The sequence below is a fragment of the Marmota monax genome, unplaced genomic scaffold (genome assembly GCF_021218885.2).
Source record: "Marmota monax isolate L192 unplaced genomic scaffold, Marmota_monax_Labrador192_F-V1.1 WCK01_AAM20220418_F8-fsc00052, whole genome shotgun sequence".
NCBI classification, from domain to species: domain Eukaryota; kingdom Metazoa; phylum Chordata; class Mammalia; order Rodentia; family Sciuridae; genus Marmota; species Marmota monax.
In genome coordinates, this window is record NW_026693473.1 from 6,110,047 (window position 1) to 6,124,145 (window position 14,099).

At 47.1% G+C, this 14,099-nt stretch overlaps 1 protein-coding gene across 1 annotated transcript in view; it reads right to left on the reverse strand.

The window, feature by feature from the left end:
* The window catches only part of Slc12a8 (solute carrier family 12 member 8), a 116,944-nt gene that overhangs the window by 51,634 nt on the left and 51,211 nt on the right, over positions 1-14,099 (reverse strand). Inside the window, exon 4 of the mRNA XM_046457980.1 lies at positions 3,496-3,609. Within this exon, the coding sequence (XP_046313936.1) occupies positions 3,496-3,609 (114 nt within the window). The remainder of the gene's footprint in view (positions 1-3,495; positions 3,610-14,099) is intronic.

Genomic DNA, 14,099 nt, shown 5'->3' on the forward strand with positions numbered 1-14,099 from the left:
ACCCCAGGGAACTTCCCTAGGGGAGTCCCATGAATATGTGCTCAATTAGAGTGTGGGAGGGGAAGGGTTGGAAGGGGGCTAGAATGTGTCAGATGTGAAATTTTCTTATTCCTTCTCTTTTCTCCCTTTCCTCTTCTGTCCATTGAAGAGGAAACTGACCTAGATTCGATGGCCTTGGGGAAGATGTGCAGCAGAGAAGAATCAGAATTCATCTGCATACTGTTTTGACTTGACTCCATAGCCTGGGCCCTTAGATTTTAAAAGATTGAAGAAGTAGAAAAGAACCAGGCAAATGGCTGGGACAGCGTGGGGGACAAGAACAGGAATTTCCACATGGTATATGGGGCTCAGCCAAAACAAAAATTCCAGGATCCCTTGATTAAAAAAAAAAAAAAAAAAACCCAGCAATTGCAAAGCCTTAAACATGGGGCCCAGTGTGACTGCATCAATCAATTCCCATGTAGCTGTCCCTGGGCAGACGTGTCCCTGGACAAGGAAAGAGAAGCCCAGAGATTCTGAAGAAATGGGGACTTTGTTCCCATTCCCTGGCAGCACTGGGGGAGATTTAGCAAGACCTCAGAAAGGTCAGTCTGGGAAGTACCTAGAGGACAGGGTCCCCAAGGTCAGCAGATTTCTGGTTCCCAAAAGTGGTGCAGAGGCAGCATCAACCTGAAGGCCTGGCACACAGGACAACAGGAGGGCCTGGCTCTGTACACAGATGGGGAAGAGCCAGAGATTCCAATATCCCTTGGTACAGTGTAGGACCCCAAGACCCTGAATGGATGCAAACAAGGCAAGGCCAGGAGAAGGTGTCATGAAGGACTGACATTAGTTTTAAGTCTTCCTGGCAGGATAAAGGTTTACAGTCACTCTATCCAGCAACTGTGGGTTTGTGCACCAGGACCTGTCACTACTGAGCCTTAGTTTCAGGCTCATTTCCATGAACAAGGAATGTCAAGCAACGATCCAAGTGAGAGATGAAGCTTGGACCAGACTGGTCAGATGGCAGAGAGGAAGAGAAGAGAAAATCCATGATATTTAGGAGGTAAAATTGACAGTATTGGAGAATACTGGGAGAAAGAGGGAAGAATCACCAAGAACTCCCCTTACTCTCATGAGCAATCAACTACACAGAGACACCATTCACTGAGACCAGAAATACGGGTAAAGAGTCATTTGGAGGCAGGTGGGATGAGTTTCGTTTTGAACTTGTTGGGTCCAAGATAGCCAAAAGAAGATGTCACATATAATAAATAATGAGTAAATAATGGGAACCTGAATAAATAATGAGAACTATCACACATAATAAACAATGAATAAATAATGGGAACCTTCAAGGACAAGTCTAGGCTAGAGATGTGAATGTGGGAGTCATCAGCGCTGGGGCTGATCACTGAATAATGGGCAGGGATGAGATTCCAAGGAAAACAGTAGAGAAAGAAAAGAATGAATCTCAGTAGCATTTAATGGGCAGGCAAAAGAGGATGAACTCACACAGGCAGTAAACAGTAGGAAGTATAAGGCAAGAGAAAGGAACAGGAAGTGGATTACTCCTCAGGAGTCAAATAAAGCAAGAAATCAAGAATGTCCACTAAAGATTCTAACAGGGAATTCAGTGGTGGGAAAAGACCCATCTCTCTGGAGAGACAGACCTGGAATTCCAAAAGGAGAGAGTGAGGGAGTAGAGGAGAGGTTAGGAAAAGGGAAGCAGGCTGTAAAAAGGAGAGAAAAGGGCTTTGGAAAAGTGAAATTTAGAAAAGGTGAATAAAGTCATTTTTTTTCATTTTAACATCTTTATTGAGGAATAATTAACATGCAATAAACCGCATATGTGATTTTGTTTTGTTTGTTTGTTTTTGTGGTACTAGGGATTGAACCTAGGGGTGCTCTACCAATGAACTACATTCGCAACCCTTTTTTTTTTTTTTTTTTTTTTTTGAGACAGAGCCTTGCTAAGTTGTCCTGACTGGACTAGAACTTGTGAACCTCCTGCCTCAGCCTCCTGAGTGGCTGGGATTACAAGTGTGCACCACGGTGCTTGGGTACATATGTTTTAAATTTAACAATTTGAAAAGTTTTGTTTAACTGTTAATCTATTGATGAATATTCCCATTTGGGGAGACCTGTGAAACCATCATCTAATCAGAAATGCATTTTTCATCCCCTGAAATTTCTTCCTGCCCCTTAATAATCCTTCCCTCTTGCTCCCTAAATCTCATTCCCAGGCACCTACTGATCGGCTTGCTGTTACTAGAGCTTGCATTTTCTAGAATTTGATCATCTAATTTTATCTTTTTAGGTATTTTTTGAGGGGTCTGACTTCTTTCACTCATCATAATGGTTTTGGACTCATATATTTGTTGTGTGTGTAAATAATTCATTCATTTTTATTGTTAAATAGTTTCCTGCTGTGTGGCTGTACCTAGACTTAACTGTTCATCTGTTGATGAATATTCAAGCTGCTCTCATTTGGGGACTATTACAAATTGAACTGCTTTGAACTTTCACAGACAAGTCTTCATATGAACACATGCTTTCTCAGTCCTCTGCAGTACATAAGCAGGGGTGACATGCTGGGTGTGTGTGTGTCTACTTGTTAAGAAACTGTCACTGTTTTCCAAAGTGGTAGCACCATTTGCATCCCATGAGTGGTGGATGAAGGTTCCAGTGTCTCCACATTTTTGACATATGTACTGCCTTTTTCATCTTAAACATTCTAGTAGCTTCTTCTTTCTATTTGGGGAGAGGGTAATGAGCAGGGATATGGCACCCGTAGGAAGGTAGAGGGAGACAGGGCGGAAGACAAGGAGAAAGCAGTAGCCACACTCCAGCTCACAACACTAGCTAGATAGGGAGTGACATGTTCCTCTGAGTCTGTGCCCTGGGGACAAGCCCAGTCCCTGAACATATCTCCTGTGGGTCACCTGTCAACGTGTTAGTTTACTGCCTTCCAGGCCAGGGATGCAAGCACAAGACAAGCGATCTCCAGGGACCTTCATATTAGAACGCTGCTCCATGGCTACTGAAGAGTAGGAAAGTGGGGATCGGTCCAAGTGACGAGATTCATTCACTGCCTGCGGGATCTTACACACCCAGGCCCCCTGGAAGAATCTGCAATGGGAAAGGAGGGGGTGGGAAGAGCTTCTAAACCAAGTATGCACTCCTTCCAGGTATGAGGAGGGGAGCCTGTCATGCTGAGGAATCCATCCTACTCAGCCCTAAGATAAATAGAGGCTCTCTGTTAATTTGGCCAAGAGTTATCAATATATGAGTATAAGGGCTAAGGAGGATAAAATCATGCTGAGTCCTTCAGAAATTATGAACAAGTAAATGAACTGTTATAATAATAGATTCTTAGTCAAAGCCAATGCCATCTCTAAAGTCAGATATACATCTTAAGAGCATGTGCAGGCAGGACAGTTCTGACACTGAATTTTGGGAACCAAGAATATACACTCCTAATGTGTGAGTGAAAAAGAATCCAAATGGTAATACCTGTAGCTGCTGGGAAGAACACCCCAAACACAGTGAAAAAGGTCTCCCCGGGACTGTAATCTGGCAGAGTGTTGTTCTGTAGTAGTTCTGGTGAGTATCCAACAAAACCATGCTCTGAAATAACACAAAGGAACACAAAATGAACCGCGTGACAAGACACATATACCCTTTGGTTACAGTAGTATTTTATATAAAGGTTAAATATTAAGTAGGGTTTTGTGTGTGAAAGAGAGAGGAGAGGAAGAAATGGGGGAATTTGGAGAAGATCTGATAGTTCCATCTCCCTTCCTGTCACAGGGTTGGCTTTTGTGTACTTATATCTATAGATACACGGGGTGAAATGACATCCTAAGTCAGAACAGTGGTTACCTCTGGGGAGGAGGAATTTTCATCTCTTGCTTCATAGACTTCGGTATAGCTGGAATATCTTTCTTTCTTTTTTTTAAAGTATTTTTTAGTTGTCAATGAACCTTTATTTATTTTATTTATTTATATGTGGTGCTGAGAATCGAACCCAGTGCCTCACACATGCTAGGCAAGTGCTCTACCACTGAGTCACAACCAGAGCCCATAGCTGGAGTAACTTTCAATGAACGTATATTTATGAGTTTGCTTTTCACTGAAAAAAAATCACTTGATGTTTACAAGTTACCTCCCTGCTCATAAAGCTCCCGTGGGTCATTATGAGCTACACAAAGTCCACACTCCTTAAGATGAATATCAAAGTTCTCAATCACCTGGCAACAGCCCACCATATCCTCTCCATCCTCTGCCTTTTCAGTTCCCCAACAATCCATCTTCCCAGGGGCACTACTGGTACCATCCTATGCCTCTGCTCAGGCCACGTCCCCTGCCTTCCAGACCCTTCTCTGTGAACATCACTATTGTGTTCGTTCTTCAAGTGCAGCTCAGGCATTACTTTATGGCCTTGCCCTGATCAGAATGGATTCTCGCCCTTACCTGCTCTTCGCACTAAGACTATAGGTGAAAAATCCAGTCTTTGCATCCCCTTCCCCCAGAGCCCAGCGCTGTGCCCGGTGCACAGTAGGTAGGTTGCCAACAGGCAGCACATAAAAAAGAACTTTTCACTCTGAGCTCTCAGCTATGGGCCCAAGCTTTCTGTTAGACTTGCTCAGAGACTACTTTATAGCAGGAACATCTCAAATATGAATTCTTTAAAGTGTTTTAAATATGTTTGCCCAGTGACCTTAACAAAGTTTTTCAAGTGACTTCAATCCTATGGGTGCTTTGCTTCTTTGTCAAAGGAGGTCACTTTGAACAGCCTCTATGAATGCGCTAGCAGGCTTTGGAATTTCAAGCTACAAGTCAAGTGATCTTGGCTCAGGAACACCCAGGATATTCAGCTCTGCCTTTGAATCTCGTCTCTGAGAATGAGACGGTTTGTTCCTATTGACTGATGCCCAGGGAAGGCAATTTCTGCTCCTTTTCCCTCAGCCCCTACAATCACAGAGGACAGGTATCCGGCCACCTGACAGCCCTGGTCACAGAACCCCCTATGAACCCGGTCCTCCACCCACTCAGAGCTTGGCTAGACCTGAGCTTCCCACCATGAGATCTCCCGCAACTCTGACCAGTCCAATGAGGTCGCCTGTGCTTCCCCCAGCTTCCAAGAGTCATAACTTCATTGGAAAAATATTTTTCAACAAAATAATAAAATGAAAGCTCATTGAAGCACAAGGGACTCAAGGGAGCCCAGTCAGGACTTAAAAATCATTGTCAATTGCTTTCTTTTGCCTGAATACAGGATTTGCTCTGACATATTAAATCTCAAGCTCTGCACAACGTTTCTGAATGATTTGGCATCTTCGCAGCTGGCCCGCCCCTCATTAACAAAACGCAATAAGAGCTAAGTTAACTTTAGCTTATCCGCTGGCTGACCCCACCGACTAGTCTTTCTGAGGAGAAAACCAGCCCAGCCTGTCCTGGGATTCAGCTCGGTCCCAGCGCATCTGAGCAGAGCCTGTGCAGCTGGGCAGGCCGGCCAGCCTGCAGCACATAAACACTGCATCAGGCGCCACTCACCTCTGCTGTCCCACAGGGGCCCTGATGCAGGGGAATATCTGATCACAGGCCTGAGGGCTTTGCTCTGCTCTACCTGAAGGTTCAGAGGGATTTTAGACCCAGGTGTTTCTACTCCAACAAGATCCACAGGCTGAGAAAATGGGTTGGGGAGAAGGCCTGCCTCAGTTGCCCTCTCCTGCAGGGTCAACCAGGAATGCAGCTCTGACATACTCACAAGCACACACTCACAAACATACACTGACACCCGAGCATATACAGACACACACTCAGAAGGACACACCCAAACACACGCATACTGACACTCAAAAGCACGCACACTCTTACTGGCCCAGCCCTCTCTGAACTGGATCCAGGTTTAGTTCTCTGCTTACTTGGAAAATAATCTTAACTTGGAAAAGAAATCTGTGGACAAGGATCTGTGTCAGTGTTTTATTTATGATAATGTAAAATTGGGGGAAGGTCTAAATGTCTAACTATGGAAGACTGAGGTATTTTAGATATTTATAAAGAGATTTTAGTACCGAAGAGAACTATCTATGTTAAAAGAAAACTGTATACCAGTTGTGGTATAAATACAAAAAAAAAAGTTTTAATTTATACATGTAAGAAAAGTCTCAAAGGAAACATGCTTAAATACTGTGATTATACAAATAATTGAGGGAAATTCTTTTTTTTCGTATCTTATTTCTACAAAATTTCCATATTTTTAAAATGCTTACTTTAATTATCAAAAATAATGATCTTTTAGGAAAACAAACAAAAGAATCATTAAAAGTTGTTTCACAACTGAGAGTCTGCTGTCTCCAGGGAGCCATCTGATATACAACTAGCTTTCTTTTTTTCCCCCCTTCCTTTCAATTTGTACTCTTCCTGCTTCCCAAAATAATTTGAGTGATTTATGAGAAAAACATAAGCAATAGCCAGGCACAATGATGCCCAGGGGGTCAGGAGGCTGAGGCAGGAGGAGTATGAGTTCAAAGTTAGCCTCAGCAACTTAGTGAAGCCCTAAGCAACTCTGTGAGACCTTGTCTCAAAAAATAAAAAGGGCTGGGGATGTAGCTCAGTCACTGAGCACCTCTAGGTTCAATCCTCGGTACCAAAAGAAAAAGAAAAACATAAGCAAGAAAGGACAAATAAGATTAAAAAGAAAGAAGAAAAGGAACGCACAGTCATACCTCCAAGACAGTCTGAGGCCTCTGAATAAGGATTTGAGGGGAACTCTGCAGGGAACTCTTGAGACCAGAATTTGGGGTTTGTGTTTTGACTAAGCGCCCCAGGGCAAGGCATTAGACCTGATGGTCCATCTCTCCCATGGATGAGAAGGAGCCCCTGCGGCTGGCCTCCTTTCCTCTGCCCTCATCTTCTCAGGTCTTTAGGATTTTCACCCACCCCCATCACTATTCTACCTCAAGACCCCCAGTCCTGAGCTAAGCCCCATGGAGGCTTGCCCTACTGATCCCCATTCCACCTGCTGGGCCCAAGTCTGTCTCCCATACCCCAAGCCTGGTGGTCCCACCAGACCTGGAGCTCAGGCAGAGCATGTGCCCAGGCAGGGCACTGTTGCTGTTACTGGCTGGTAGTGGCCAGCGGACGGATGGTGTGAGGGCGACGGTTCACCCCCAGTGCCAGGGTGTAGGACTGAGGCACACCTCATTTGCCGTGCCCTCCCACAAGAGCTCTGAATGTCTGACTTGCTGACATCCAGACCAAAGTTCCTAATTATTTTCCTCATGGCCCCCTTTGAGAGTCTGAAAGCTGTGGCCCCTGTCTCCATCTACACTACCTTTGGCATACAGTCTGGAGAGGCCTAGATCCCTGAACCTTCTGGGTTCATCCCTGCTACTCCAGGGCCTCTCCTTCTACCTGGGACTGTCCTGACAGGCCCTCTTGGCATCTACAACTTCCCAAGCCCTGCCTGCCAATGAGCCCCACCTCAGAGTGGACAGCAGCCCAGGAGTGATGTTTCATACTATAGTCCCTGCCAGGCAATGAGGAGAGTCTTGAGCACAGAGATGGTACAGGTGACCCCAAGGACATCACAGGGCAATCTTGCTTTTGAAAATAATGCTGCCCAGCCATTTATGGAACACTTCCTGTTGGCCAGTCACTAGGCACTAAGTACTGACATCATCATCTCAATCTTCACAACTGCGCTGCAAGATTGAAAAGGTCAGAAAACCAAGGCTCAGGAAGGGGAAGACTCCTACAAGGGTACAGAGTCAGATCTGCCTGTACGTCACCCACTGCCTCTCCCTGGTCTGAGGACCAGGCATTTCTCTCCAGGAGATGAACCCTAGGCCCTGGCACTCACCTCCCTCAGGGAGAGATGAATGTCAGACAGGTTCCCCTTCAGCCCCTGGAAATGCCCCCAGAGCTTAGGGCCTCTCCCTCTGTGCCATCTGGGGGGGGGGGGGTAGGCAGAGCCCTATCCTGTAGAACACCACAAGCTCAAGAGTGGGTGATGGGCTGGGGCTTGTGCAGCTTGGAGGAGGCACAGTCTCCCCTGGACTCCAGGTCTGTCTGAATTTAAAGCTTTCCACCACCATACAGTCTGTAATTTATTGCAGAGTTGTTTCCCTGAGATTCTAAAACTTGTTCTTTTCTTTTTCTTTCTCTTTTTTTTTTTTTCAGTACTAGGGATTGAACTCAGAGACTCATACATGATAGGCAAGCACTCTTACCACCAAGTTCCACCCCCAGCTCCTTTTTAAAAATATAATTTTGAGACAGAGTCTCATTAAATACCCCCAAACTGACCTCAAACTTGCCACTCTTCTGCCTCAGCCTCCTGAGCAGCTGGGATTACAGGCACGTGCCACTGCACCCAACCAAAGCTTGTTTCTTGACCTCAAAGTATCTCTGCCTCAGTGGGCCTTTACGTTCCTCTGCTAGAGAAACCAGGTCACTGGGCTGGGGTCCTGCAGCAGACATCCTTCAGCTCTGAAAGGCCTGGGATGCCCAGAACCTGCAGCTGCTGCATATGAATGTATCTGGGCTTGACCTGAACATCTGCTTCTGTATCCACAGAATAAAAATACCCTGGTCCCATTTGAGCTGTGTGCTTTTAGGCAGAACAAAAACAGAACAGGCAGAGAGAGAGAAAATCACCACAACACCCAGGCAGGAACAGGCAGAGGGAAAGCCTGGCAGGTCTGCACGCAGGGAGATTTGACCTCTACCTCCTAGAATTCCCGTCACTTCAGCTTCTTATGATGCTGTCAGTGGGCTGCAGTTCTTGGGGATCACCCTCGGCTCCCAGGAGCACCCCACTCTGGGCAAAAGAGATCAGCTCTGGTCACAACTGATGACAAAGAGTAGCTCTGGCAGGGCTAAGTGGGGTCCCAAGGCCTCCAAAGATCAGAGACCTGGCCACCCTGCTAAAGTGGCTACTGGGAAACTCCCTGCAGCACCTGTGGTCTGCACACCGCGTCCCTCCCCACTGTGGGGGCGGAGAAGCTGCTGAAATTAGTAGAGACAGTGAGAAAGTCCACCCCCATTGTGGGTGTGGGGTTGCTACTATTGACTAACTTAGAAAGCAAGATTTCTAAAAATGATGCTGGCACTGTGGGCTGCGGCTGAGGGCAGGGGCTTCCGGCAGCGCTGGCTTTCTTCTGGGCTCAGCTCCCCCCACAGCCCCCATGACCACTGACCAGCCAGACAGCCCTTTCCTGGGAACAGACAATGGGAGAGGCTGGTCCAACCAGGAATAGAAAGAGTGGAGGAAGGGCCCGGAGAGAGGAAGGGAGGGAGGGGGCCTGGCCCAGACTGAAGTGAGGGTGGGGCCTGGGAGATCACAGGAAGAGCAACTATGCAAGGAAAAGGAAAGGAGAGGCCGAGGTTCTGGGAAGGGACACAGGCACCAAAACAACGCCTTAGGGGAGGGGAGCCAGGGAGCTGTCAGGGCAGGGGAAGGCCACAGAGCGAGCTGGCTGCAGATCCTCAAAGGAGCAGGAAGTACAGTACAGCGTGGGCTCCTGGAACAGAGACAGGGCCTTCCACAATGGCCAGGCACTGGGCCTCACGTGGACTCCTCCTGAGGCCCCCCTCGTGGTAGAGCTGGGCGGGAATCCGGGAGGGCCTGCCAGCATCTTTTACTACCTGGACCACTCTGAGATACTGCAGCATAGGAACAGAGATCTGCAGCAAATCTGAAATAGCCTGACAGAGTAGGACCAGGGTAGACGGGGAGAGAGCCATGTAAGCCACCCACAAGAGTTCTGCCCAAGCAGCTGACACTTACTCAGCTACTGCCCAACCTTAGAAGACGAAGATGAACAGAGAGGGGCAAGTGAACCTGCATACCCCGTCTGCCTAGACTCGCAGGTGGAGTTTTTCCTATGGGCTTTGGTGTTGGTTCCTGGAGGTGCAAAGGGTGAGATAGTCAGAGGTTATCAGGAAGGAGCCCAGCAGAAAGAGAGTCCATGGATTTGGGAGAAGTCTCAGTTACGCTTCTCCTCTTTGGGTATAGGGCACGGTGACCTCTACTCAGCACAAGATCCCTGAAGATCTCTGAGAAGAAGGAAAGAACCATGGCAAGACCAGAAGTTAGGACCCCTGGGTTGGGGCCCTGGTCTTACCACAGACTTACAGTGGGTGCCCTTTCCTCTTGACACTCTGCATTCCTAAGGAGCTCCCAGGTGGTGCCAGACTCATACTCTCAGTGGCAGATGTTTTTAGAATCCTCTACTACTACTACTACTACTTCTTCTTCTTCTTCTTCTTCTTCTTCTTCTTCTTCTTCTTCTTCTTCTTCTTCTTCTTCTTCTTCTTTTTGGCAGTACTAGGGATTGAACCCAGGGCATTCTACCACTGAGCTATACCTCCAGCCCTTATTATTCTTTTTAATTTTGATATAGGGTCTCCCTAAATTACTCAGGCTAGTCTCAAATTTGCAATCGTCCTGCCTTAGTCTCTCAAATCGCTGGGATTATAGGCATATGCCCCAGTGACCAACTAGAATCCTTCTATTTCTGAGAGCTGCCTAATCAGATGCCCATTCTTAAGATTCAGGACACATCATTCAAAAGCACAAACAATTTCCAATGGCAAATGTAAAAACCCAAACCAGATTCCAGACCATGTCTGCTTCCCCTCCTCTATTCTGTTAATATAATACCTGTTTCAGAACCATGAAACAAGCTTACATCCACGCTTTCATATATTAATGAAAAAAACAATTAGAGTCACTGCCATCAGGCCTTACATGTTTTCATTTTCTGGTGTTTTAGAAAACCAAAGTCTACGGAGTCTTCCATTAGTGCAGATAATGAGAGATTAAAGAGAGGGGAGGGAGCGAAGGCACCTATGGTCTAGTTCGTTGGGCCATTTTAACAACTGAGAAAACTGGAGCGCAGAGTTGGCAGTCAGTTGTTCAAAAGGCATGGGGAAGTCAAAAGTGGAAGAATGACCCCAATTTAGAGTCCAGTGTGGAGTACAGATAGTACAAAATCCAATTTGCAGGACTCTCCCCTTGAACTGGGTTATAATAATCCTGGTACAACTATAAATGATTGATAAAAGTGTTTTGAGATGGAGCTGAATCTGGTTGTATTGATTTAAACTGTACTGATCGTGGCCTGGAGAGAAGGAAGATGAAATCATGACAGGTTTGGAAGAAGCCCCCAAAGAGTCCTGGGCAGTTGGAGTTTCTACCAGACTACAATCTCCTCTCTGACTTCAGCCCTGGCGACTCTGGTCTTCCAAACAGAGGGTGGGGAGAGGATGTGAGCAGGGTTTCCAGGCCTGAACCCCCACCCAAAGAGAAAATACGCAGAGGGCTGGGCCCTCCAGCAGTGGCCAGCAGGGAAATGTGAAGTGGGGCCAGGCTGCCCAGAGGTCCTGGAAGTTCCACCCAGACTGCCCAGGGAGGAGCAGCCTGGAGCCTTGCCTGGCTCTGGGGAAGGCCTCCACCCTGTGGGAGGGTAGGCTGTCAGGAAACAGCTAGAAAAGCCCCCAGTGCTGGACAGCCAGGGTAGGGGGATGTCAGGACAGCCCCTCTGGCTAGGGAGGGAAGCGGCTGTCCAACAAAAGAAGGGGCTCCTGCCAACCCCTCCAGCCCAGGAGGGCAGCTCTGGGGTTCTTTCTGAGCAGAGGACTTCTTGGTTGTGGAGAGGAAGGTAAGCCATTGCCTCATGGAGAATGGCTTCTAATATCCCATCAACAATTTCCTCTGCTAACATGGGCTCTATTTTGAACGCTTGATGAACCTCTCTTACCATGGCCTTGAGATCAGTAAGTTGAGATGAGGAGAGAGTTCTACCTAGAAAGGTCTACCATAGAAAGAAGTGACTTGGGAAAAAAGCCTGACTTGGGTGGGCACCCAGGGTTCACCCTGGCCCCAGGCATCTCGGAGTGAGGATAATGATGGTCACTTAGGCTGAAAAAGATTATGCCAGATATTGTCCTGAAAGCTGTCCCCAGAATCAGCACATACAAACCTCAAATCCCTACAAAACAGCTGCTTTTTTTTTTCAGGTAAAGAAACTGAGGCATGAGAGGTGACAAGGATTGGAACCTTGTGCGATCACTGCTGGTTTGGTGCTTGCCCAGGGATACAAGGAGTCTTGGGGGCAGGTGGCAGGAGCTTTGAAGCGGTGGTGGGGGGGGGTGTGCACAGGGGACTAGAGAGGCCTCACCTTGCCCAGGACCAGAGGCCCCTACAGGCCTCCTCTGCACAACTCTCAGCTCAAAGGAACCCTGAGGAAGGGAAATCTGGCCTTCTTATCTCCTAGGGGAAAGGAATGCACTCTCCCGCCAGGATAAGGGGCTGTTTTGACAGGAAGTCTCCACCCTGACTGTGGGTTCCTCCCAGCCACCACTTACCCCTTCTGGCTGTCCCTGCCTCTGGCATCCCTCTTCCCATGCTTAAACTCCTGACCCTGACACCCCCCCCCCCAAATAATCCTAACCCAACTTGTCTCCCCCTCCCAAATTGGCTGCCCCTGCACCACTCCACACTAGCCAGGAGTTCTGACCTGGGAGCCCACTCCCCTGCCCCATCCTTGCCTGGCAGACAGCTGAGGAAGGGGCAGATGGAGGAGGCAGCATCAACACCCTCCTGCCAAGCACCCTCCTGCCAAGCACCCTTCTGGCAAGCACCCAGCTGAAAATACTCAAATGCCTCACTACCACCACTCAGTTCTACAGCCATGAGAAGCTCTCCCTCCAAACCAAGTTCTACCCAAGTGTGCTCAGAAGTTGAGGTGGAAAGCAGAAGCTGTATTGGAATCCCATGGCTGGGGCTTGAGGTGTAACTCATTGGTAGAGTAATAGCATGCACAGGGCCGGCATTCCATCCCCAGCAAAACACACACACACACACACACACACACACACGTGCCGAAGAGCTATAGCTAAAGATCCAGTGCCATAGAGCCCTAGAACGTTAGCCTCAAATTCATTGTACAGATGGGAAGGTTGAGGCCCAAGAAAGGAGCCCCCTACACCACAAAATTAGCAGTTGGTCATGCAAGTGCAGAACTCAGTGAGCACAAGCCCACATCCAACATGTTCTGTGAGTCCCCACAGGCCTTCAGATGCCACTCATCTCTGTTGTAACTGCCTGGCAACTGGCCTGTTTTTCTACCAGACTATGAGCCACATGAGTGCAGGGACTTTGCTGTCTATTTCCTGGGGTGTCTCCAGTGCCTAGCCCCAAGGGATTTGCAAAAATAAAACATTTTTACTAATAAACAATGAGAAACTCATGTCCATCAATAATGAAGGAATATGCAGAAATGTGCCTCATTTAGACAATGAAATATGATTCAGCCATAAAAAGGAATGACGCTCTGACATATGCTACAACACAGATGAACTTTGAAAATATTATGCTAACTAAAGAGCCAGATGTGAAATGACAAATATTGTATAATTTTGTTTATATGAACAATCTAGAATAGACAAATTCACAGGACAGAAAGTAGAAGAGAGGTTGCAGGGCAGGGAGAGGAATGAGGAGTTATTGCTTAATACAGAGTTTTTGTAAGAGAAAGCTTTTGGAAGCCTGTGATGGTAATGGTTACACAATAGTGTGGATGTGATTAGTCCCACTGAATTGTACAGTTAGGTTAAAACGGCAAACTAGATGTTGCAGTTTTGATTACAATTAACAATAAATAAACAAGCTATTTATTTCTTTGAATAATGCTCCCTCAGGAGCCCCATCCTGCAGCCTGACTCCTCCTTGCTTCACAGATGTGGAAAGAGGGAATGGAGGCACTTCCTAGCCAAGGCCTTTGGGAAAGTGAAGGGCAGAACCACAGCCTCCAGATGCTTCTCTCCACCACAGACTGGGGCTTGCTCCTGCTCCGTGGGAGCAGCTGGAGCTACTCCAGCTCTAGGCAGGACTGTGAGCCACTTGACCAGAGGCTGCTCAGGGCAGATTAGAACAGAGAGCATGTGTGCTCAGAAGTTTAAGCAAAAGGCAAGGAAGACTCCCTTTGCTAATGTCCTTTTTTTAAAATTTTTTATTTGTTCTTTTTAGTTATACATGACAGTAGAATCTATTTTGACATATCATACAGACATAAGTATAACTTCCCATTCTTGGGGTTGTACAT